This window comes from Jaculus jaculus, chromosome 3, assembly GCF_020740685.1.
Source record: "Jaculus jaculus isolate mJacJac1 chromosome 3, mJacJac1.mat.Y.cur, whole genome shotgun sequence".
Classification (NCBI taxonomy): domain Eukaryota; kingdom Metazoa; phylum Chordata; class Mammalia; order Rodentia; family Dipodidae; genus Jaculus; species Jaculus jaculus.
The window spans coordinates 146,929,525-146,952,736 of NC_059104.1; the positions used below are offsets into that span (position 1 = coordinate 146,929,525).

The following is a 23,212-nucleotide window of genomic DNA, read 5'->3' on the forward strand; positions in this document are numbered from 1 at the left end:
CTTCCTTAGTTCATGTTTTTGCTGACAGTGTACCAAGTGACAGGTAATGCGCTAGGCACCCAGGAGAGAAGGTCATCCCACTCCTGGGTCTCTGGATTAGCTCAGCCCTCTCTGACCTCATGAGATCACCTCCAATGGAGTCCCAAGCTCCTCCCAACCAGAATGCCCACAGTTTTTCTTTAGGTCGAGGTTCGATCACCAGCCTCTGTGTTCTCTGATGCTCTGAGAAAAGGAACAATGTACCCTAAAGTTGCCTTTGTCCAAGCCAGTTCCCAGGGAATCTTAGAAGCATCAGTGAGCCACGGGGGGGGGGGGGGGGAGGAGAAAGAGGTGTCCCACCCAGCACTGCCTTAAGAGGAGGGAACAAGTGGCTCTGATGCTTAATCGGGCATGTTTGTTTTCTCTGTCTCAGTCTGTAACGGGGAATCTGGCAGTTCACCTTTGTAAGTCATCTGCATGCCACTTATGCACAAGCCAGATGGCACCTCTTCCAGAAACTAAAACTGAAAAGGGGAAAATATAAGAAGGAGGGGCCTATCTTTACCTTTCCTCCTGACCATTCATAGATACATATATAGATAGCACGGGGAGAGGCTCACACCCGATTGTCGAGGACAGCAGAGAGATACAGACTTGATCTGAGCAGCACACTCCTTAGGGCCCCAGCCAGTCTACCCTTAACAGTAAACTCTCTCAAACATGCCCTTTGCTCTCGGATTCAGGACCACAGATGCACTGACCCAAAGGCGACTCATGTACTGATGACCCAGTCAGTATTCCTGTGGAAGTTGAAACTTCAGGAAGGAAATTTTCCTGAGGTGGTCAACATAACTTTACGCCTTTTGGACAGCTAGATGAGTCTAATTTATTTTCCCATGGTCAGGAGTCCTTCATTACAACAGGAGAACTAAATGTAGAAATCGGACTATCTCAAGAGTGGTCTTGCCTTGAGAATGAGGAGCACAAAGGAGATGTTGGGGGGGGAGAAAGCATATCTAGTTAAGTATTGCATTACAGGATCTTTACACAAAGTAACTTGCTTAACATCAACATAACTGTTACGCAAATATTTTGTTCTCGTTCTTAAAATTGAAAAATTGGACAGAGGTTAGTGGATAAAACAAAACATCGAAGCCACATACTTCTGACTGCTGTTGAGGGTTAAATATTAGGAAATAAATCAGGCATGGTGGTGCATGCCTTTAATCCCAGCACTTGGGAGGCAGAGGTAGGAGGATTGCCATGAGTTCAAGACAACCTTGAGACTACATAATGAGTTCCAGGTCAGCCTGGACTACAGTGAGACTCTACCTCAAAAAAAAAAAAAAAAAAAAAAATATATATATATATATATATATATATATATATATATATATATATGGTATAAACATTGGTAAAATTAGTCCCAAACCTAAGAATTCCCTTGACATCCAATGTCTTCCAATAAGGAAAAGACTGTGGGGTGCATCTTTGTAACCTTAGGAAAACCTACTTATGCCTTTCAGGAGACGAAGGAAGGGAGGCTGAGTACACATCAGGACCTTAGGAATAATCAGGCATGACGACGGGATCCACTCACTCGGTGCTGGGTAGCCAGTGTAGTTTCACCCATCGGCAGTGTCGTGTGTAGCTTTAGCCTGTAGTGCAGAGCCGTCACTGTGGTAGCTATCCTCTCTTGTTTCACGCTTCCTTGGAACCAAAAAACATATGCTTCCTATGCCTTAGCTAACAACCTGGCATAAAATTCATGAAGAAGGAATTGAAGCTATCTGGGCCTGGGGCAGTTTCCATTGACTCCCACTTCCTTAAATCTGTCCCGACACCCAGAGAAATGTGTTGGGTTAATTCCTTGCTCTCCCAGGAGAAAACAGCGCCAGTGCACCATTGTTGAGAAAAGGACTAAGATGTGCCATTTAGACTGTGTTCTTTTTAAAAGAATGTTTGGTTTAATTTAATTTATTTATTTGAGAGTGACAGAGAGAGAAAGAGGCAGCAAGAGAGAAAGAGAGAAAATGGGTGTTCCAGGGCCTCCAGCCGCTACAAAATGAACTCCAGATGTATGAGCCCCCTTGTACATCTGGCTAACGTGGGTCCTGGGGAATTGAGCCTCAAACCAGGGTCCTTAGGCTTCATAGGCAAGTGCTTAACCGCTAAGCCATCTCTCCAGCCTAACTGTGTTCTTTTTTATGATTTTTGTTTTGTTTTGTTTTTTCACTTTAAGTCACAGAAGAAATTCTAAGTGCAAGCTGAGAAGGCACAATGTGGATATTCTGGTCAGATATAGTTTCCCAAGACCTAGTAAAGCTGATAGAGACCAACACAGACAGGCTAATTAAATATATTCTCTTAAAAGAAAAACAAGCAGAAACAAAACAGTAAGCAACCCCTTACATTCATCACTACCACCATAAATCTGAGTTCAGCTAGGTAGGCCAGCAAACCCCACAACACAGAATGTAAGGCAATTAAATGGTACCAGCTCCAGCTAGTCTCCAGGAAATCTATGAGCCATAGGCCTGCTTAGTAACCACATTAGTGCCTCTCTTGGAGATTCCTGAGGAAAACTAGTCTAGATGCTAAAGAAAGACTCTACTTGGGTATGTCCTGGAAGGTCTGCTGTGGCCACCAGTTTATGGCTTTGCTTCTTTTCCTGTGTCTGAGGATAATGAGTGGCCACAGACACTGCTTTCCTCACCTCTTGGGTGCTCATGATGGTACATAGCTCATCCTCCTTTGGTTGAACCATGACCAAGACACTCTGTATCCATAAAAGTTATTTCCCCACGGGCGTGGTGACACACACCTTTAATCCCATCACTTAGGGGGCACAAGTAGGGAATCACTGTAAGTTGGAGGCCAGCCTGAGACTACATAGTGAATTCCTACCTTGAAAAAAAAAAAAAGCATTTTCCAAGCATTCCATCTTCCTGTGTTCCATTACCAAAGTTCCTTGAATAATCAGTTTTGACACTTGAGTGATCAATCATATTCAGGTAAAGCCATCAAAGCACCCAAGATTAACTTAACATGTGCACACTTGCCAACCTCAAGCTCCAGCCCCTTGGTCTACCAAGCTCAAGACAATAGGACGACCATAGCTGGGCTCCTTGACCCATGTATTATCTCACATTCTCTACAAAGATAAGACAACTGGCTGCCATTCTCCTGCTGTGGACTGAATGTCTGTGCTCTCTCTCCCAAATTCATGTTAAACCTAGTCCCAATCTAACATTATTAGGAGCTATGGGAAGAAATTCTTTGAGAAGTGATTATATTTTTAGGGTAGAGCCTTCATCAATAGGCTTAGTGCTCTTATAAAAGAGACAGCTGAGAGCTCTTTTGTCCTCCCTGCCATTGGAGGACCCAGTGAGAGAACTGAAAACCATCCCATCCCTTAGGAAGCATGGAAGCTGACAAGAACCTTGACTGTGGACTTGCAGCCTTCAGAACTGTGAGAAATGTGTTTTGTATTATTTCATTTTTGTTATTGTAAGTTCTCTCAGTTTAAGGTAATTTGTTTAGGTTTCCCAAACAGAGTACGGAATTCTCTGCCTGTAAAACATGGTCCTTCTTTCTCTTTATACCACTGATCCCAATTTCTTCCTGAGTCAATATCTCCAAAGTAAATCCTTAGATCTTACTTTATTTTTATTTATCTTTTCTTACTATGTAGCAACATCTGCCCCAGCCTTCCAAGTGTTGGGATTACACATGGTGCCACCACACCCGGCGTAATCCTGACGTGTTACAGAGGGCTATGCCTCCTGATCAGCTGGCAGATATGATCCCATCTCTGAGTGTTGAGTTGTACCTGCATTTCTCCTTTCTGGTACAAGTGACACTCATGGCCTGGCAACAGTAACCCCAGAAGTACTCAATGATCCATGCAGTGGAGGGCCCCCCAAACCAAAGGAAAACATGGTTGTGGGAGCAAAGTGAGATCCTGTTACTAGGAAGGAAACGACAGTACGAAAGTGAAGCTGAGCACCGAGGCCTCCATAGAGTGGGGGATCTTTCTCTAAGGTCTAATCTGCCCTTGCTACAAGATCAGAATTTGACAAGATAGTTTGTCTTCTCATCTCTCCGAAGATAGCAAGCTTATTTGTTTAGCAAAGTGTAGGTCAATGTGCCAGTTTACTTTGGGCTCAGCTTTCCATCAATATCCACCTTTGAAAGCAAGATAATGGTCTAGGACAACTATATAATTCCAAAGAATAAAATGTGTCCTGGGTTAGGCTAGATCAGGACATGTGGCACAAAGGTGGCCTGTCGGGGTATGCATTTGAGCATACATGTATATGTGTTTGAGTCTGTTTGCATAGAGAATGAACATTGATGCAAGTAAGAACACAGTATGTATGTTAGTGCAATGTACAGATACAGTCCAGTCAAATGCCCAAGAGGAAAGAGAGAGGAGCCCGTTGAGACAATAATAAGCAGCTATGTCAAGATGCAGGATAAGCTGAAAGGCAATTGTTGATTGCATATGTGGGCATGCATTTGCATACATGTGCACCAGAGTGACAAGGTTAATGGACAATGACAGACATGTAAGCAAGGCGCTAGCTTGGCCACTGAGTCTTGCAGCTGGGAATGTCCCCTTACCCTGTAATAATCGGTGCTGTAGACATCCCTGGACATGCCAAAGTCTCCAATCTTCACTAGCAGGTTGGCTCCAACCAGGCAGTTCCTGGTGGCCAGATCCCGGTGCACAAAATGCTGGGAGGCCAAGTACACCATGCCTGAGGCAATCTGGCTGGCGATGTGGAGCATTTGGGAGAGCCCTAGCTCACCCTTGGCCTGGCGCGGCTGCCCGTCCACAAGGATCATCGCATCTGGCCCATGGGCCCTGCAAGGAGGGGGGAAGGGAAGAGGGAGCAAAGAGAATTCAGGAGATCAAGAGGAAAGCCATGTTGTTTCCCAGTGCTCTGGAATATCCCATGGAAATGAGGGAAATCCCTGCTTCTTTATTGCCCGTGGCCTGTTTCCACCTACTCTGGCTATACGGAGTGTGGTAACAGGTGAAAGTCTGCAATCCTCTCTACAAGATAACACACATACTAAAGTAAAACAGGGAATACATTTACTCGTTGCTATTTCACTGCTATCTAGGGGCTTCTCAGTTGCTAGGTGCCTATTATAGTATAATTAATTTAAAAAATCACTAACTCTCACATAGCCCTTACTATATATCCCAAGCACAATTCTTATTGTTTTAAATATACATAACTAATCTTCCCATTTCAATCTTTTAAACTGAGGTACAAAATGATCAGATCACTCCAAAGTCCCAGAGGTCCCATAATAACCATAAGAGTGATCAGGAAAAAGGCTTTAACTGCCCCCCCCCCTTTGTAACTGCAAAGGAGAGCTTCCAGAAGGAGCATCATGGGGAACTGTTTAAAACAGATTCTCAAGCCCCCCCCCACCCACAAATAGTCTGATTGGTGAGGATGGGTTCATTCATTTGCATTGTGACTGGATCCTGGTGCAAATGGTGCTGACAGGTAGCCCACACTCCTAATAATAAGTAGAAAAGGTCATGTAATCCACCTCTGGCCACTATATAACTATGCTTAGGACTGGGCAGCTTACCGCAAAAGCAAGAGCAAGACAGGATGGGGAGACCCCTGACTGTACAGCAGAGGCCTGGAGGGTCCCAGTTGTGCCTCCACCCTAAACTCAAGCCTGTACATATTAGCCCAGCATCCTGCTGTGGCATATGGGTCACTTTCAGCGTTCACTCTGCTTTTCAGAGAACCCAGTGAGCCATCCCCACACCCAGGGCACTTATTTATGAAGTGGTAGACCAACGAGCCCTGGTGTACAGCGAGGCCCCAGCCTGCTTTACTGCTTCTCCAATTTCCACTGAAAGGCACCATTAAATAGGAACACAGTCAGTTTATTATCTGTGGTGGGCACTGCCTCCCTCCCTCCGCTGAAGGATACCTGCTGCATAAGCTAGCCAGGGAAGGGTCAGCAAGCCAGTTTCTACCTCTGTCTAGCAGAAGAGTCCACCCCAGCCAGCCCCAAACACCACCAACTGGGAGATAGGACAGTGGCGGGGTGGGGGGCAGGAAGGCGGGAATGTTGTCCTAAGGGACACAGAGGCTGTGTTTAGGAGAGTAGCTAGTGAACCAGCTCCTAACAAGGACTGGATCTATTGCTTAGAGCGGCCAGTATGAAAACCTAGACTGGCGAAGCCTGTAGTGAAAAGTTAACCAGCCACATAATGCACCCAGAAGACTGTTGGCCTTGATTAGGATAGACTCCATAGAGCTGACTCAGGGTGGGACTCCAAAGGGAGCCGGTCATGTATCAGTAAGTCCTTCCTGGCATGGAAAACTGGGGGCATGATATCCAAGGTAGACACAAGACTCTTGCTTTATGTGTTAGGGATAGAACAATGAAAAAAATGTCCCACAAGGGCTAATGTGTTTAAATTCTTGGTCTCCAGCTGGTGGTGGTTTAAGGGGATGTTTTAGAATATTTAGGGATGAGGAACCTGTTAGATGAAGCAGATCACTGGGGCAGGTCCTATCTCACTTCTGGTCCAAAGTCACTCTACTTTGTAACCATGGACACAATGTGACCATCCACCTCACGCCTCTATCGCCATGCTTTCTCTGTCGTGATGGACTTCACTCCCTTCAAACATGGGCTGAGATACAACCTTCCTCCCTTTCTTGTGGTCAGGTGTCAGGTTACAGTGATGAGCAAAGTAACTGATGAGACATCCTTGCTATTTCTTTGTGGTTTCCATTTTCTTACTTTTGGCTTCTCCTACTCTCTTCAGTCTCCTTCCTTTGATTTCTCTTTCCCTGTACTGCGCATGACAGGATACTGAGACATGTCTAGAAGGACTCTAAACCATGCTGGTGGCACTGGAGTTAGGAGACACTGCCAGATCTTTAGAGAATGGGTGGTAGAAAATAGAGCAAGGGTGTAGTAGAAGCAAAAGTTGCAAAAGATTCTGAGATGAATATCACTTGGATTCAAAGCTGTCATGGTTCATAGATCTCATAAAATTGTAATAATATTAGTAGCTAATAGCAGCTACCGTTGGATCAACACTTAGCTACATAACAAAAGGCATTTTGGGGCTGGAGAGATGGCTTAGCAGTTAAGAGCTTGCCTCTTTCTCTCTGTCTGTCATTCTCAAATAAATAAATAAACAGAAACATATATTTTTTTTTTAAAAAAGGCACTGGGGAGCCAGGTGTGGTGACACATGCCTTTGATCCCAGCACTTGGGAGGCAGAGGTAGGAGGATTGCTGTGAGTTCAAGACCACTCTGAGACTACATAGTGAATTCCAGGTCATCCTGGGCTATAGCAGAAACCCTACCTCAAAAAATCAAAACAAAACACAACAAATGCAGTGGGGCCTTGAACATAGCCACGCAGTACTCCTGGCAACCCTATGAAGCAGTTACTAACAGCCATGTTTTCTAGGAGAGAAAATAAAGGCTTGATAACCTGCTGTCATTGTAACTCAGATGACATAAGCCTAAGATATGGACACCATCTATCTTGTGCTAAGGACTAAGCACTCCAGGAATGGAATCAATTTCCTTGTGTATTCAAATCCCAAAGACTTGGAACATCCTATGAGTTTTGTTTTTTTTTAATCCCTCCAAAGACCATTACTTTGAATCTCAAATCCTAAGCAGAGCTCCAAGGACTTCCATGATCTGATGTCCATTCCCCCCTCAAAGCCAGAATATTCTAGTAAGTGCTCTACCACAGAAGGCATGCTCATCATATTCTGGGAAGTGGGCTTGCACCTTCTATAACTTCAAGCTAGTGCCTTTAACCACTGAACAGTCTCTCCAGCCCCTGTTCTGTAACTCCAATTCGAACTCCAAAAAGATCTCATTTTCAGCCGTGGGATCCAGTGACATTCAAAGTGTGGTATGGAGACCATACTTGTGTTCACCTTGCTCCCTGGGACCCTGGCTTTCACAGAGCATCACATCTGAGAACTGCTGTGGAAATGGCAGCTGTGAGCAGCACACACATTCTAACTCTGGCCCAGTCTGACTTCTCTAAGGAAGGGAGGTCCTGCCGTGTGACTCAACTGAGAACTTCTGGCTTGGTTTCAGTCTCTAACTAACTCTTTGAAAACCTCTCAAAGTCTAGATGAGCTTGTATGAGGAGAAACAGTCCATTTTCTCTAGAACAGTGCAACCCAATAGAATTTTTCAAATGATACAATGGTCTATAACACTGCCCAATATGGCAGTCACTAATAACTAACTCCACATGCCTATCACAAGCACTTGAGATATGTATGGCTTGAGAGAGTAGGGAACTGTACTTAGGATTTTATTTAACTTTAATTAATGCAAATCTAAGTTCAAACAGCATATGTGCCTATTCTTACTGGAATACACAGTTCCAGAATTTTCCTGAGGAAAATGTGTCCTCCGTTTCTCAAAGATCTCTGCCTCGGGATGAGTTTGTAACCTTGATATCTCCCCATCCATCATCAAAAAGTCTCTGGCAGGAAGGGCTGTATGGTACTAGCCTCATTTTGCAAGTGAGACACTTGAGATATTTGCAACTCGCAGGGAGGTGAGCAGGTGGCCCTAGTATCTTCAGGTTGGCAGTTCTAGATAAAGAGCCCCCTGGGGTCCTCACAGGCTCTGCTTTTCTTCTTGGTCTACCTGGGAGCCAAGGAGAGGAGCACAGAATTCTTTGCATGCAGACAAAAGCCTGAGACCTGCCTATAAGGAAATGGTGGATAAGGATGAAAAGGGGCTTCTGATCCTCAGACCTCAGAGACTATAAGGGGAAGTATGGCTGCTGGGCAGAGAGGAAACTCCAGGGGGCCCCATTTGGACTGAGAGTAGAAGTCAAGGAGGGTGTCTGTCTTTGCTTACCTGAGAAACTTGTTCAGGTCTCCATGCTTCATGTATTCAAACACCATGATGAGCGGGTCCCCGTCTCCGCACACTCCGTAGAACTTGACGATGTGTTCGTGCTGCAGGTTGGTGAGCAGCTCTGCCTCCCTCTGGAAATCCTTTCTGGCAGCCAGGGTGGGATCCTTCAGAGCCTGGGAACCACACAGCACCAGCTTTTTAGTGACCAGAGGGCACAGAGCTGAATTTTCACCTGATGGTGAAACATGCACCATACCCTGCTGGGCTCCCAACAAATATATATATATGTGTGTGTGTGTGTGTGTGTGTGTGTGTGTGTGTGTGTGTGTGTGTATTTTACATGTAGTTGTATGTTGTGTGCACATGTTTGCATGTGTGGTACTATGTGTGGATACAAGGGTTGGGGGGGCATGTACAGGCCAGAGGTGAATGACCTGTGTCTCTCTCCATAATAATTATTCAAACAGTGAACCTAGAGCTAAGTAGGTAACCTAACTGGCCAACAAACCCTACGGATTCTTCTATCTCTACCTTCCTAGTGCCAGGGTTAGGCACATTTTGTCATACTAGGCATTTTTTGTTTTGTTTTGTTTTTTTGAGGCAGGATCTCACTTTAGCCCAGGCTGACCTGGAAGTCACCATGTAGTCTCAGGCTGGCCTCAAACTCACAGCGACCCACCTACCTCTGCCTCCCGAGTGCTGGGATTAAAGGTGTGCACCACCACACCAGGCTCACCACACTAGGCATTTTTATGCGGGTGCTGGGGATCTGAACTCAGGCCCTTACACTTCATAGCAAGCACTGAGCCATCTCACCAGCCTATAAATGTTTTTCTTTATTCAAAACTAACACTAAAAGGCCTGACCCTCTTCCTCCTTTGGCATTATAATTCCTACAGAAAAAGAACTGTATGGCTGGAGGGATGGCTTAGCTGCTAAGGCATTTGCCTACAAAGCCAAAGGACCCAGGTTCAATTCCCCAGGACCCACATTAGTCAGATGTATAAGGGGGCACAAGCATCTGGAATTCATTTGCAGTGGCTGGAGGCCCTGGCATGCCCATTTCCCGCCCCCCCCCTCTTTCTCTGTCAGATAAATAAATAAATAAATAAATAAATAGAATCCCACAGGTCAGATGTTGGTCAGTGATGTCAAGGCCCAAACTTCTCCAAGTACAAATGGCAGGGGACATGTCTATAAGACAAAAGCCTTGAGAGACCCCTGTTTCTAAGGCTTCCTTTACGCAACTAGTCCCATGTGTATAGGGAACTATGAAAACTACTGCCCCAGTTGCTTTAACATGGTAAATTAACACACATCCGTAGTGCACCAAACAATCAAGTAGGCGATGGCACAAAGTCCCCATCATCCTTTAGAGTCTTTGGTTTTCAATGCTGAAGGGGGCTGTATTTGCATAGGAGCATAAGCACCCTGTTTCCAGAAGGCACTGAGTTCTGTAACAAAACATATGGAGCAAGTGCCAGAGGACAGGTGGGGTGGTAGCTGTGAGAATGGCAGTCAACAAACCAAAACCTTAGATGCACTCGGGACCAGGTAAGGAGTCCAGGACCCAGCGCAGGATGAGAAGGTGGGCCGCTGATGTCCACCCGACCTATACACTATGACTCAGACCTGTAGGAGTTCCAGGTGTGGTACAGGGAGAAGTGCAGAGCCAGTCCACTTCCTCATCTGAAAAGCTCCTGTGCCAGAAGGAGACTGCGACACTGCAGCTGGTAGCTCTTAGTACATCCAAGGGGCCAGGGGCCTGGTACCAACACAGGGAGGAGCAATGCCGGCCAGCAAGAAGGAGTGTCTATGCCTGAAAGAGACTCTCTTCCAGAGGAGAAGCTGGTGCAGGCAGCCTCTCACCTTCCCCACACGGTCATCCAGCCAGTTGCCCACATCACTAGGTAATGAAGAAGTGAGGGTGATACTAGCCCTCCTATGTTAGGCTAGTGAGAATCGAAACAGACCAGAGCCTGGTTTTCACTCTCTCTTCTAGGTATCTGATCTTTTCTGGCAATTCAGGTAGAATGAGCTTCCTCCCAGTCAAACATCTTTCTCCTCCACTGCAGCCCCCTATAGAAATCTGCAGGCTGCCTTGAATTTGAACATTGCAAGAGCAGGAACCTGCCAGAGAAGATGCTTGCATGGGGCTTTCAGTCTTCTTAGAGACCACATTGTGTGAAAGGATGGATGGATGATTAGCATGAAAAGATCTAGAGATCATCAGCTCCCACCTGACCATGACGCTGAGACTGAGCCTATCTGGGAATCAGCCCACATTCACACACCTTAAATGACAGGAAGTAGAATGTTAGACTGGATTGGAGGGGTCACCTGGTAATCTTCACACCACCCCCATTCTGCAACGGTAACGCTTCTGGGGCTATCCAAAGGTGTAGTAGGGCTGGAGAGATGGCTTAGCAGTTAAGGTGCTTGGCTATGAAGCCTAAGGACCCAGGTTTGATTCCCCAATACCCACAAAAGCCAGATGCACAAAGTGGAGCATGTGTCTGGTGTTTGTTTGCAGTAGCTAGAGGCCCTGCTGAACCAGTTCTTCTTGTCTGCCTTTTTCTGTCTCTTTCTCAAATCACTAAGTAAATAAAATATTTAAAAAGGGGGTGGTATCTTTTAATTAATAATCAAGCCCTCTCCTAACTTCCACCAACATTACCTTCCATTCTTTAAAAATTTGGAATTTCTTACCAAAAACCATTTTTGATTAAATGTTCCACTGCTGAAAAACAATGTTGAAAGTTATCTAACATGACCTTCTTATTTTACATATAAGGTAACCGAGGCCCACAATGGACATGTGTAGCTTGACAAAGATTATACCACAAACAACATCTTAGATCTGGAGTTCAGGATTCTTTCCAACCCTGCGCACCTACTTGCACTAATAATGAGATGAACTTCTTACTGAACAGGTCTCCCAGTGAATGGTAGATGGAAGAGTTAGAAGATGTGAAGGCATGGGGGAGAGGGGTTGAGAGAGGAGACTTGTGGCCTGGGGGCAGAGCAGCTGGTCTCAGAGAAGTTGCTAGGCCAGTAGAGAAGGCCAAGGACAGAAATAAAGCTTTCGGTAATGATTTTTTTAACAGCATCTATTTCTATGTGCTCACTTCAGCTCTGGGGGCTACCTATGAATAAAGCAGTAGCTGTCATGTCCATCTGCAGACAGAACAAAGACTTCTGTAAGCCAGAGACTCATGTGGAGAGATCACCATTCTTCATGACCCAGTTCTTGGCCACAACCCTGAACTACATGGTTTTAGGGTGACTTATAGTGATATATCTATTTTCATGAGGAAGAAGAAGAGGAAGAAGAAGGAGAAGGAGACGGAGAAGGAGAAGAAGAAGAAGAAAAACAGGAACCCAGCATGGGTGGGAAGGGATACCATACAGATTTATGTGAGAGCTGGATTTATGAGAGGGAAAGTAGATCAAATTTGGGGGCAGCCAAATGGCTTCTCTCCATCTCTTTAAATCATTCTCTCCCACAGCCTCGATGTCAGTGACAGCCATGGGATATTTCCGTTCTCAGCCCTCAAGCAGTACCAGCCAGCAACCGTCCCTCTGCCTGGCACCATGCACCGCAGGGCAGACGCGAGTTTCTTCTTGGAGACGTAAAGCACAGAGCAGCTGCTGTCTCTGGCTCTTCAACACTCCTTCCTTCTGCCTTCATGCTGGGTCTCCTCACTGGCCGGTCAAACCTGCAGTTCTATGTAATTGTCCAAGTGCACGGTGTAGCCACTGGGGTCCAGAGCTGGAAGTACCCAGTCCCCATAGATTGATGCAATTGGAACAGAGATGACAGGGGAATAATGGGAAGAAAAACTGGGCCAAGGGCTCTCTTGCCCCTCTCAGGGGAGTCCACAACCAATACTTTCTTGGTTGCTGGGCAACTGCAAAATGGGTCAGCAGACAGAGGCATGGGGACAGAGCTGGTGCTTATCATAGCCAGCAATTGTTGGGGCAGGGAGATGGCCTTTGAAGCTAAGGACATTCCTGGCTGTCCTCTGAGGCAATGTCTATAGGCAAGGAGGAGAGCTGGAATTTAGTTCATGTCCCATGTTGTCCTCCAAAGTATCGGGCATTTCCCTTTTGTTCTTGTTCTCCATTTGGACCAGAACCTGTGTGTACTGTGGCCCTGGGGAAGGGTTCTAAGCAAGATGTTCAGAGCAGAGTAGATGGCAAGAGTGAATCTGCTCAGAAGAACAACCCCTTCATGATCACTGAGGGGTGCTGCTATATTTCACTGGTCTTGTGTAGAAAAAAAAAAGTACATTAAGAGATGTTGGATTTCACTTTTCATTAATATCTTGAGGCCTATTTCACAGTAATATGCTCTCTCCTAGATGTTCAAATACATACATACATACACACACACACACACACACACACACACACACACACAATCAACCCATTATTGTTTTTTTTAAACACTTATGAGAGAGGTAAACAGAGAGAGAGAAAATTGGTAAGCCAGGGCCTCCAGCCACTGCAAACGAACTCCAGATGCATGCATGCAACACCTGAGCACATGCACAACTTTGCATGTGTTTCCTTGCACATGAGTATGGCTAATGTGGGATCTGGGGAATTGAACACTAGTCCTTTGGTTTTGCAGGAAAACGTTTTAACCACTAAGCCATCTCTCCAGCCCTCAACCTATTGTTAATTATGAAAGTCACATTCTTTCATCCCTTCCAAGCTGCTGCTATTACTTCCCCTTGGTGAAATTTGCAGACAAACTTACCAGGAACATAGCTAGTCACCACATAATAGGGCCCATTTCTCATATGTCTTTGGATTACCATTGATTTTAGGCAACAAAATCCCAACTTCTTCATATATATTTATTTATTTTTCATCTATTTATTTGAGAGAGAGAGAGAGAGAATGGGTGCACCAGGGCCTCCAGCCATTGTAAATGAACTCCAGATGCGTTTGCCACCCTATACATCTGGCTTACCACCTTGTGCATCTGGCTTACACAGGTCCTGGGGAATCAAATCAAGGCCCTTTGGCTTTGCAGGCAAATGCCTTAACTGCTAAGCCACCCCTCCAGCCCCAAATCCCAACTTCTTAACACAATCATGGATTCAAAATGTCTGCTCTACTCATCCTGCTTCACCTCTGCTCCTCTACCCAGTGTCCCCTCATTCATTAAGCTTCGATCTCCTTCCCAGCACTTGTACCTTCTAAGCTTTCCTCTGCTTCAGGACCTTTGTGATTGCTGTCCATTGATCGGGCCAGAAAGACTCAACTGCTGGTACTACCCATTACCTGCACAGAAGGTTCTGGCTGGTGCCATGAGATCCTAGACCCTTGCCGTTGGTCACCTACTGAGATGCTTCTGTCCTAGATAGGGGTGTGCCAAGAATCAGCTACGAATATTCCCAAATTAATTCATGATAGTCAAGCTTGTTCATGTGATCAATTGATGTCATAAAACATTACAGGAACCAATGAAATATGAGTGAAGAGTGGTCAGTTTTTATGAGCCCTGGGATGAATGCTTTGAAAGATCAATGCTCAAAACACTATTAAGAGTGGGAGAGATGGTTTTAAAAACTGACAAAGTAATAAATATCTGAATCTTGTCTCCAGAATGTTTCACAAATGTTTCAGGTTTCCGCTGCAGTTTAACGTAATGATACCTGGAAATCGTGGGTGCTGCAGAGTGAAAACAAACCAACTTTCTGAGCCAAAAGGAATCTAAATGCTGAACTTGAGGCACATCATGCTAGATCCAAGTGAAGGATATTGTCTATAACAAAAATGTGGATTTCGGGCAGATCAGGCCCATAAAGATTTTTTTAAAGAAAATTCTCCAAGAAAATGATGAATTAATTACTTCTTAAAAGGCAAACTGGCCAGGTGTGGTGATGCACCTTTAATCACAGTACTCAGGAGTCAGAGGTAGAAGGATTGCTGTGAGTTTGCAGCCACCCGGAGGTTACATAGTTTATTCCAGGTCAGCCTGAACTAGAGTGAGACTGTCCCTAAAAAAGAAAGCAAATTGGGCTGGAGAGTTGGCTTAGCGGTTAAGCGCTTGCCTGTGAAGCCTAAGGATCCCAGTTTGAGGCTTGATTCCCCAGGACCCACCTTAGCCAGATGCACAAGGGGGCACACACATCTGGAGTTCGTTTGCAGTGGCTGGAGGCCCTGGTGTGCCCATTCTCTCTCTCTCTCTCTCTCTCTCTCTTCCTTTTTCTCTCTCTGTCTGTCACTCTTAAATAAATAAAAATGAATAAACAAAACAACAACAACAAAAGCAAACTGTAGGCTAAGTGGTACATGTCTGAAATCCCCACACTGGGGAGGCAGAGGCAGAGGATCATTTAAAGTTTGAGGTCAGCATGGACTACACAGGGAGTCCCAAGCCAGTCATGGCTAAATAGTGACAACCTACTTTAAAAGCAAAACCAAAAACAAACACACAAAGAAAAAGATGTAGGCAATAAGAACAGGGAAAAATTAAATTAACATAGAATTTTAGAGATAGCTCGGTGGATAAAGTGCTTGCCATGCAAGCATGAGAACTTGAGTTCAAATCCAGAACCTCTATGAGTACCAACACCGTTTGTAATCCCAGTCTTCCTGTGGTGAGACTGGAGGCAGAGGCAAGAGAGTCCTGGAAGCTTATGGGCCAGCTAGTGTGCTATACACAGAAGTGAACGAGAGACTGCCTCCAACAAGTTAGAAGGTAAGGCCCAATGCCGGAGGGCTGTCCTCTGACTTTCACACACAACATGAGATGTTCTTAAAGAACAAATACTTAAAGACCTAATAGCCATCTCATAATAAGCCGTATCATCATTGAAGATAAAACAGAACTCCATAGTCATAAAATTCCAGACCAGATGAAACAGCAAGAATCATGCGTGAACTGGAAGAGCATGGAAGGTCATCCAGCACAGAGCACCAGCACAGAATGACAACTGGGGGAAGGAGGAGAGGGATTGAAGACATGTCCCTCACTTGCCAAGCGAGGGGTTTGCCTGGGCCTCAAGTGCCATGTAAGTGGATTGCTTCTCAAATAACTATTTAAAAGTGCTATTGCAACTGAAAAAGAAAAAAATGTGAACTCAACTATAGATGGTCCCTGACTTATGATGGTTGGAAGAATATGTATCCAGTAGAAACCTGACTTTGAACTTTGACTTTTACCCAGGCTATTGAATTGTTTGGCTGAGATACAATGCTCAACAGGTTCGCTTTCCTCTTTCTCTTCCCTTCCCTGCCTTCCTCTCTTCTTTCTTCTCCCCCCCCCCCCCTCGCTCTTCTCTTTCCCTCATAGACAGGCTCTCAGGTGAGATAGGCTGGCCTCCATCTAATGATCCCCCTAACTCAACCTTCCAAGTGCTGACCTTACAGGCACATCCTACCATACCTGACTCTATTTGATTCATTTCCAACTAAGACATTTTCAATTTGTACAGGATTATCAGCCTGTTGCCCCTATTGTAAGCTGAGAAGCACTATAGTTTGATATCCTGCTTACACTCACATACACACAAATTATGTTGTACAATGTCCTGGCCTCTGTTTGTTTGGCTCCCTAGCATGCTTCAACCTTAAAAATAAGCCCCTCCTTTGTTTCTACTAAGAAATAAGAAATACCCATATATTAAAAAGCTACATTTTAGAACAAACCGAAGTTTGGGCTATACTTGTAGTTGCTCTGTAGAAATACAAAATTACCCCATATCATCGCAGAAACAAACTTGAGAGAAGGGCTTACAGGAAATACAGTCTGCAAAGGACAGGGAACAGGGAGCACTGCCCCATGGGTGGTCTCAGAGAAGGTGGGACTCTTGTCCAGGTTGCTCACTTGGCAAGGCAAATCCTCTGGCAGCAATTGGTGTAAATGGTCAGAGCACCCATCTCCTTGAGGGTCCTACCCCCGTAGAGAGAAGGGAACCCTCTGGAAAGAATGCAAACAGACATAGTTTTTGCCTCACCCAGTCTGGGAAGTTCCTCTCAATGCCAGACCACTCAGCAGACAGTCATTATTTAATTTCCTGCCCATGATACAAAACTATTTGGTTCATTTACCATTTCCTACACAGATGCTGGGGTACCCAGTAGACGAGTGTCAAGTCCTCCACTAAATACACCAGAACAATGCAGACTCTAAGGGTAGGGATAAAATTTTAAACTTGTGCATATCCCCCATCCAAGCTGCTTAAAGACATTCTTTCTCATCTCACCACCTTTGTCAATGAGACAGTGAAAACGTTCACTCCTGGTATGTACAACAGCAATAATCATTTAGCCTTTTGGAGATGATATTCTAGTTTCTTATTTTCAAGAACGAAGACTGGCAGTCAGTATGTGGTATTTGGGGGGAAAATATATATGTATATAAGTATAGAAGGGGCTGGGGCGATGGCTCAGTAACTAAAGTGCTTGTCTTGCAAGCATGAGGACCCAAGTTAGGATTTACAGTACCCACCCATCTAAAATGCCAGGCTGGGGAGGCAGAGACAGGGTCTACTTAGTTTAAATGAATAGTGAACTCTAGGTTCAGTGAGAGATCCTCAAATGATAATGTGGAGTACAATTGAGGAAAACCCCAACTTGACACTCTGACCTACACACACATACACACACACACACACACGCATGCATGTCCAACACACACATGGAGTATGCATATACATATGTACGCACACTATCTCTTACATACACAAAAAAATGGAAAATAGCCACTCGTTTGTTGTTTATGGGGCTTTCTTCTTACCAGCGCAGAGTTGGGAGGTGTTAACAGTGTATAACCCTCAATGCTTAAATATTTACCATCTGGCTATTAAGGGAAAAGGTTGGTGGAGCCTTATTCTAGACAGCCAACAAAGTTCTGTAGAGGATATGTCTTGTGTCTAAGCACTTTTGGTGATACCAACATCAGCAATAAGAACAACTCCTTGAGCACTTACTATGCCCCAAACACTAAGGATGTTATGCACATTATGCAATTTAGACATCCACACTAAGGAGATGTCATAATCCCTGTTATTCAGAGTAGGAAACTGAAGCCCACCAACACTAAGTGCTGCCCAAGTTCACCCAGTTGATCAGTGAAGGAGCTGGAATTCGTACACAGGCCGTCACTGTGCTGCCCATGCTGGGTGGTGCCCTGCGCTTACCCCTGCATCTGTGCAGGAGTCTTGCCCTGCAGACAGAGAAATTGGCAGATACACGTAACTGTGGCTACAGTTGAAAACACCATGAAATTGTCTTCGTGGCAGAGGTTCCATCAGACCTCCGATGCTAAAGATGGGACACTGTTGAGGTTCTGATGGGGACTCCTTCCATGTGGGCATGTCTCAGATCCCTACTTCCACTGTCACCTGACACTGCAGAACTTCATGCAGACCCTGTGATGGCTCAGATACTCACTGCATGCTCCTGAATTCTACAACAGGTCTCCAGAGACCCATGGGTGCCTCAGCAAGCCCACTTGACACTCCTTTGTGTCAAACGTGTGCAGACTTGTGCAGCACTCATCTATAGAATGCTTTTCATGGTAGAGAAAGACTGGAGGAGGACAAGTGGTAAAAGCAATGCCCCTATGTACTGCCTGAACAGTTAAGTCCCCACTGCAAAGCTGCCCATAGCCTGAGCAACACACAATCCTGTGGTTAATGACACATGCCACAGCTGTCAGCAGCCAGCTACCTTCTGCCATGTAGCCTTGGGACCTGAACCCAGGTGCCTTGAGTAAGGACTCCTCAGCCTCACTAGACAAAGTGGCCATGTGCCTTTCCAGACAGACGACATATGTGAAGAGCCACTGTGGAAGGAAGCCAGGGCCTTTCATAGTCACAAATGGTTCTCAGGCACATGTGCCATAGCTTATGCAGATCTTGCGACCCCTAAAGCCAAAAGAAGCCAGCTGTGATCCATAGGAAACCTCATTTGCCTTGGACCAAGGTCCCCTAGTTGCTTCTGAGCCCAATTGAACAGCACCTTCTTGAATGGAGAAAGTGGCAAGGCTCACTCTTCACCCCACTCGCCCTCTACCAGCCCTGTTCCTGATGCCCACATGTTCTGGGATTTACCTTCACTGCGACAAGCATCTTGTCTTTGGTGGGGCTGAGATTGTAGCACTCAGCCAGGAAGACCTTTCCGAAGGCACCCTCACCCAGTTCTCGTTTCAGAACGATATCCCTCCTCTTGATGTGCTGGACGTCTGTAGAGGAGTCAGAGAGGAGGTAGAAAGTCAGTTGGCATTCATCAGGAGAGAAGGGATGTAGGGTGCTTGAGTTCAAGACAGGGAGAGGCAAACTCTAATATCCCACTTTAGTCGTGGGAAGTCGCTGCAATCAATAGGTTCAATCTGACCCAGGATCAAATCTCAGTTCCACCCCTGCCTAGTTGGTAAACTCTAGCCAGTAACTTCTCCCCGCCTGTCGGTTTTCTCAACTGGAGAGCAGAGGCAATGGTAGTTTACTCACAGGACACACATACGAATCAATGGCCTTTATTAATGGCAAGCTACTGGCATTTCCAGTGGTTGTGTGAAGCACCTTGCTAAGATACAAGTGTGTGTGTGTGTGTGTGTGTGTGTGTGTGTGTGTGTGTGTGTGTGTGTCTGTGTGCACCCAAGTGTGTTGTTGGGTATGCAGAGACCAGAGGACAACCTCAGGTGTCATTCTTCAGAAATATCATCCATCTTTTCTTAAGACAGCGTCTCTCATTGGCCTGGAGCCAACCAAGTAGGCTAAACTATCTGGCTGGCAAACCCAGGGATCCACGTGTTTCTACAGCCCCAGTGCTGGGATTACAAGCATGCCCCCATGACCTGACATTACCACATGGGTCCTGGGTTTCAAGCCCAGCTCGTTGTGCTTGTGTGGCAAGTACTGCCCTGACTGAGCTCTATCCGCAGCCCTTCAGATGCAGATTCTGATCAGCACATCCTAACAAAGACCTGGATGATGCCAACAGGCTTGTGGCATCACTTTAAGTACACAGGTTATGAGGGTAGGGGTGAGAGCCTAAGTTGAATCCTGACTCTTTTCCCTTCCTGGCATTTTGGAGTTTGGAGAAGTTATTTGACTCAATTTTCTTGTCTGTAATGTGGGATTAATAATAATATCTTCCTCCCTGAAATTCTGTGACCATTAAATGAGATAATCTAGATAAAAAGATAGCTTAGTGTCTGGGAGAAACAAAGGAGATGTGCATCACACACACACACACACACACACACACACACACACACACACACACACCATTTTTTTATATAATACAATGGCTACCGTGGACCCAGTGAAACAGTCCTGGTTTCCTGGTTTGTTATGGAATATACTCATAAACAGCTGGAATTATTTCAGGAAAATCTCCAGTTGGCCAATCTTTTCTCCTCTGAGAGAGAAAAAGAATCAATGACATTACACATGGCAAGTTCAAAGACAGCCTCGGAAGAGAGGGGGTCTCCGTAAAGAAAAGGGTTGCCACTGCCTCTGCTAATTTAGCAACCTAATTAAAGTGTGCCTGCCAGGAGAAAGCAGCAGTGTGACCTCAGCCCTCCCACCTCTTTGGAAAGAATGCTACCAAGGCATTGTACAAGCAGTGGGCTGGTGATGAAAAGAGCGAGCCGGAGATTACTCACCGACCTTTACATGAGTCGTTCAACAGGCAGAAGCCCATTAAATACCTGTATCAACATTATGAAGAGCAGCCGAGCCAGGGAAGAGGATCATCTCAAATGACCTTGTCAGAAAATGAAAGCTGAAGACAGAAGAGTGTGGCAGACTGTCCCTGTGAGTGAGGAGCCGTGTGACAGGGACACTGGGCACTGCTGGAAGGCTATGCTTGGTGGCTTGGTGGGTTTGGAGATTGCTTCTTCCTGTCACAGTTCCATACCCACAGGGCTCTGGATGATCTACGTACCCGGGATTTGTGCCCTTATTTTCTTCTTCCCAGCAGGACAGACTTACAGACCTAGTGGCTTGTCCTTCCTGGGTACAGGACTCTGAAGAAGTTGCATATACTTGTGAGTTACACTCCAGTTTTTACGACCCTATACAACCGTGGGGGGATTTCAGTTTCCTGCTTCACACTCTTGTCTCTATCTCACAGCCTCTGAGGAATGGTTATTTGTTGGCCTTGAAAGGGAGGCTAAAGAGTCTCCCGCTGGGAGAAAATGGAAGGTCAGGACCTCTCTTAGGAGGCCATCTGCTCATCGCTGCCTAATCATTCCCAGGTGACTAGTGATGGAGTCCGGATTCCTGCAAGGTGAATGTCCTGGCACAGCCATGCAATGGAGATGGGGCCGGGAAAAAACAGCTCTCCATTCCTGGGCCCCAGCCTCTGGACATTCGTGGGTTGAACCAAGGAGCTCAAGACTGAAATCTCTGAGGGCTTTTGCACCATACAGAACATCTCCAGCTCAGATTGCTCATCTGTCTCATGTATGGGGGAACAATCCAAGGTCTGCCTACATATTCCCTGAGTTGCTTTATGTGGAAGTTGCAAACATTTATGTTGTGTGTTTCTGTCCTCAGGGCATGACATGTCCATTGTCACACTGAACTCATAGCAGCCTTGACTACCTGGCCGGCTCTCACAAGACAGAGCCTGTTCATAGTCCCTTGTGGAGTGGGTGGGACATTTGACCTTCACCTACATTATCATCACTCCCTCCCTCCATACCATTCCCCAGTTACAAGTAACACTTTCCCAGCTGCTAAAGCACATAGGATGTGGAAGGCTAACAGAGGGGTTACTCCATTGATGCTGAGGTGGGACTTCTCAATGGCCCAGCTGTTCTTGAGTGACCCAAGCTCCTGTAACTGAGCCCGACAAGCTCATTGTATCATCAGGCTGGGCTTGGTCTGTTCTTGTTGTCTTGTCTGGGATGGGCAGAGGCTTGATCATGTGTCCCCAGGAAAGTAGCACAGCAACTTAAGCACTTCAGAATGTAAGCACAGTAAAAGCACCATTTCCATCAGGTTTGGTATTATTTCACAAGAAGGTAAAACAAAGGCCAAGTTAAGTGCTCACCTGATGGATAGTGAATCCAGAGCAAAAGGGCATGCCAGAGCAGCCAATTGCTTGGCACCCCTTTGGCTTCAGACCCCACAACAATTCTATCCCCCTTTGCCATGCCAATGAAAAATGTGTCACAATCACCCAGAGAATATGTTAAAATAGATCACTGGGCTCCTCCTCCGAAGGGTTTAACACAACAGGTCCAACTGGGAGCCTGGGACTATGCATCTCTATGTCCCCAGATGGTGGTCATGCTACTGGTCCATAAGACATGATTTGGGGATCACTGGGCTAGGACATGGACTGAGGAGTTAAGCTGCTGATACTATAGCCTGGGCTAAACAAGCACCATGTTCACACAAAAAGCAAGCCATGCCTCACCTCCAGAAGACCAGGCAGGGGTCAAGGATCTTGGGCTTACCTCCAAGCCCCTCTTGACTTTGTGAGCTGTATGGCCTAGTCTCTTAGCTCTCCTCCTAGAGCCTGAATTGCCTGTCTGTCCATCAGGGACCACGCCTCTCTGGCCTTCTAATGGTCTCAAAACATTGCCACAAAGACAAACCAAGAGTGTGAATTTTCCCAGATCCCTGAGTCCAGCTTGGGGCTAGCTACTGTCAGTACTTCTCATCTCAGCTACACTGAGTGCAAAATCAGAAGAGAGGAGCTTTTGAAGGAGCTGCTTCTCTGCTTGACCCCACTGAAGAAGGCTAGCAAAGGCTAATAATTGTTATCATATGCAGAGTCCTTCTAAGTGTGCAAGACTGAGTCCCACCAGGACCCTGAGGGTGTTGCTGTGTCCTTTTATCAGGTAAGATGAAGGTGGGGATAACCTTCCAAATTAAGAGGTAAAAAGTGGCCAAGAAAGGACTCCCTCTCTTCTTGCTAGGATTCTTTCCTCTACACAAAGCACCCCTTACTTGGTCCTTCATGATTTCACAACCACTAAAATGGTCCTGTCCACAAATGTGCCCCACTCTACCTCTTGCCTCCTTCCCTTGCCCTGGGAATCTCATATAGCATTGTTCCAGAGACAATAGTAGGAGCTCCCCACTAGAAACCATTTAGAGTAGACCATGTTCAAGGGAGCAAGGACTGGATGGGGCAGAGTGTGGATTGGGCTCTATAGGGCCCCAGGGACTGGCTGGCATGGACCATTTCATTTCTGACATCCACATGTCTATTTGGGTTTCTGCTGTGCTTATTTTTAGCTAGCACAGTGCTGCTCAGAATTGCATTTGGTGAAACCATCTGACCCATGTGCCAAAAAGTGATGGATTCCCTAGGAGGACAGGGCATCAATCTCCTTCTACTGCT

General features: G+C 45.8%; 1 protein-coding gene across 1 annotated transcript in view; it reads right to left on the reverse strand.

The window, feature by feature from the left end:
- The window catches only part of Ntrk3 (neurotrophic receptor tyrosine kinase 3), a 308,971-nt gene that overhangs the window by 50,808 nt on the left and 234,951 nt on the right, over positions 1-23,212 (reverse strand). Inside the window, exons 11-13 of the mRNA XM_045146103.1 lie at positions 18,961-19,091; positions 8,885-9,057; positions 4,606-4,849 (exon numbers count right to left, since the gene is read on the reverse strand). Of these exons, the coding sequence (XP_045002038.1) occupies positions 4,606-4,849; positions 8,885-9,057; positions 18,961-19,091 (548 nt within the window). The remainder of the gene's footprint in view (positions 1-4,605; positions 4,850-8,884; positions 9,058-18,960; positions 19,092-23,212) is intronic.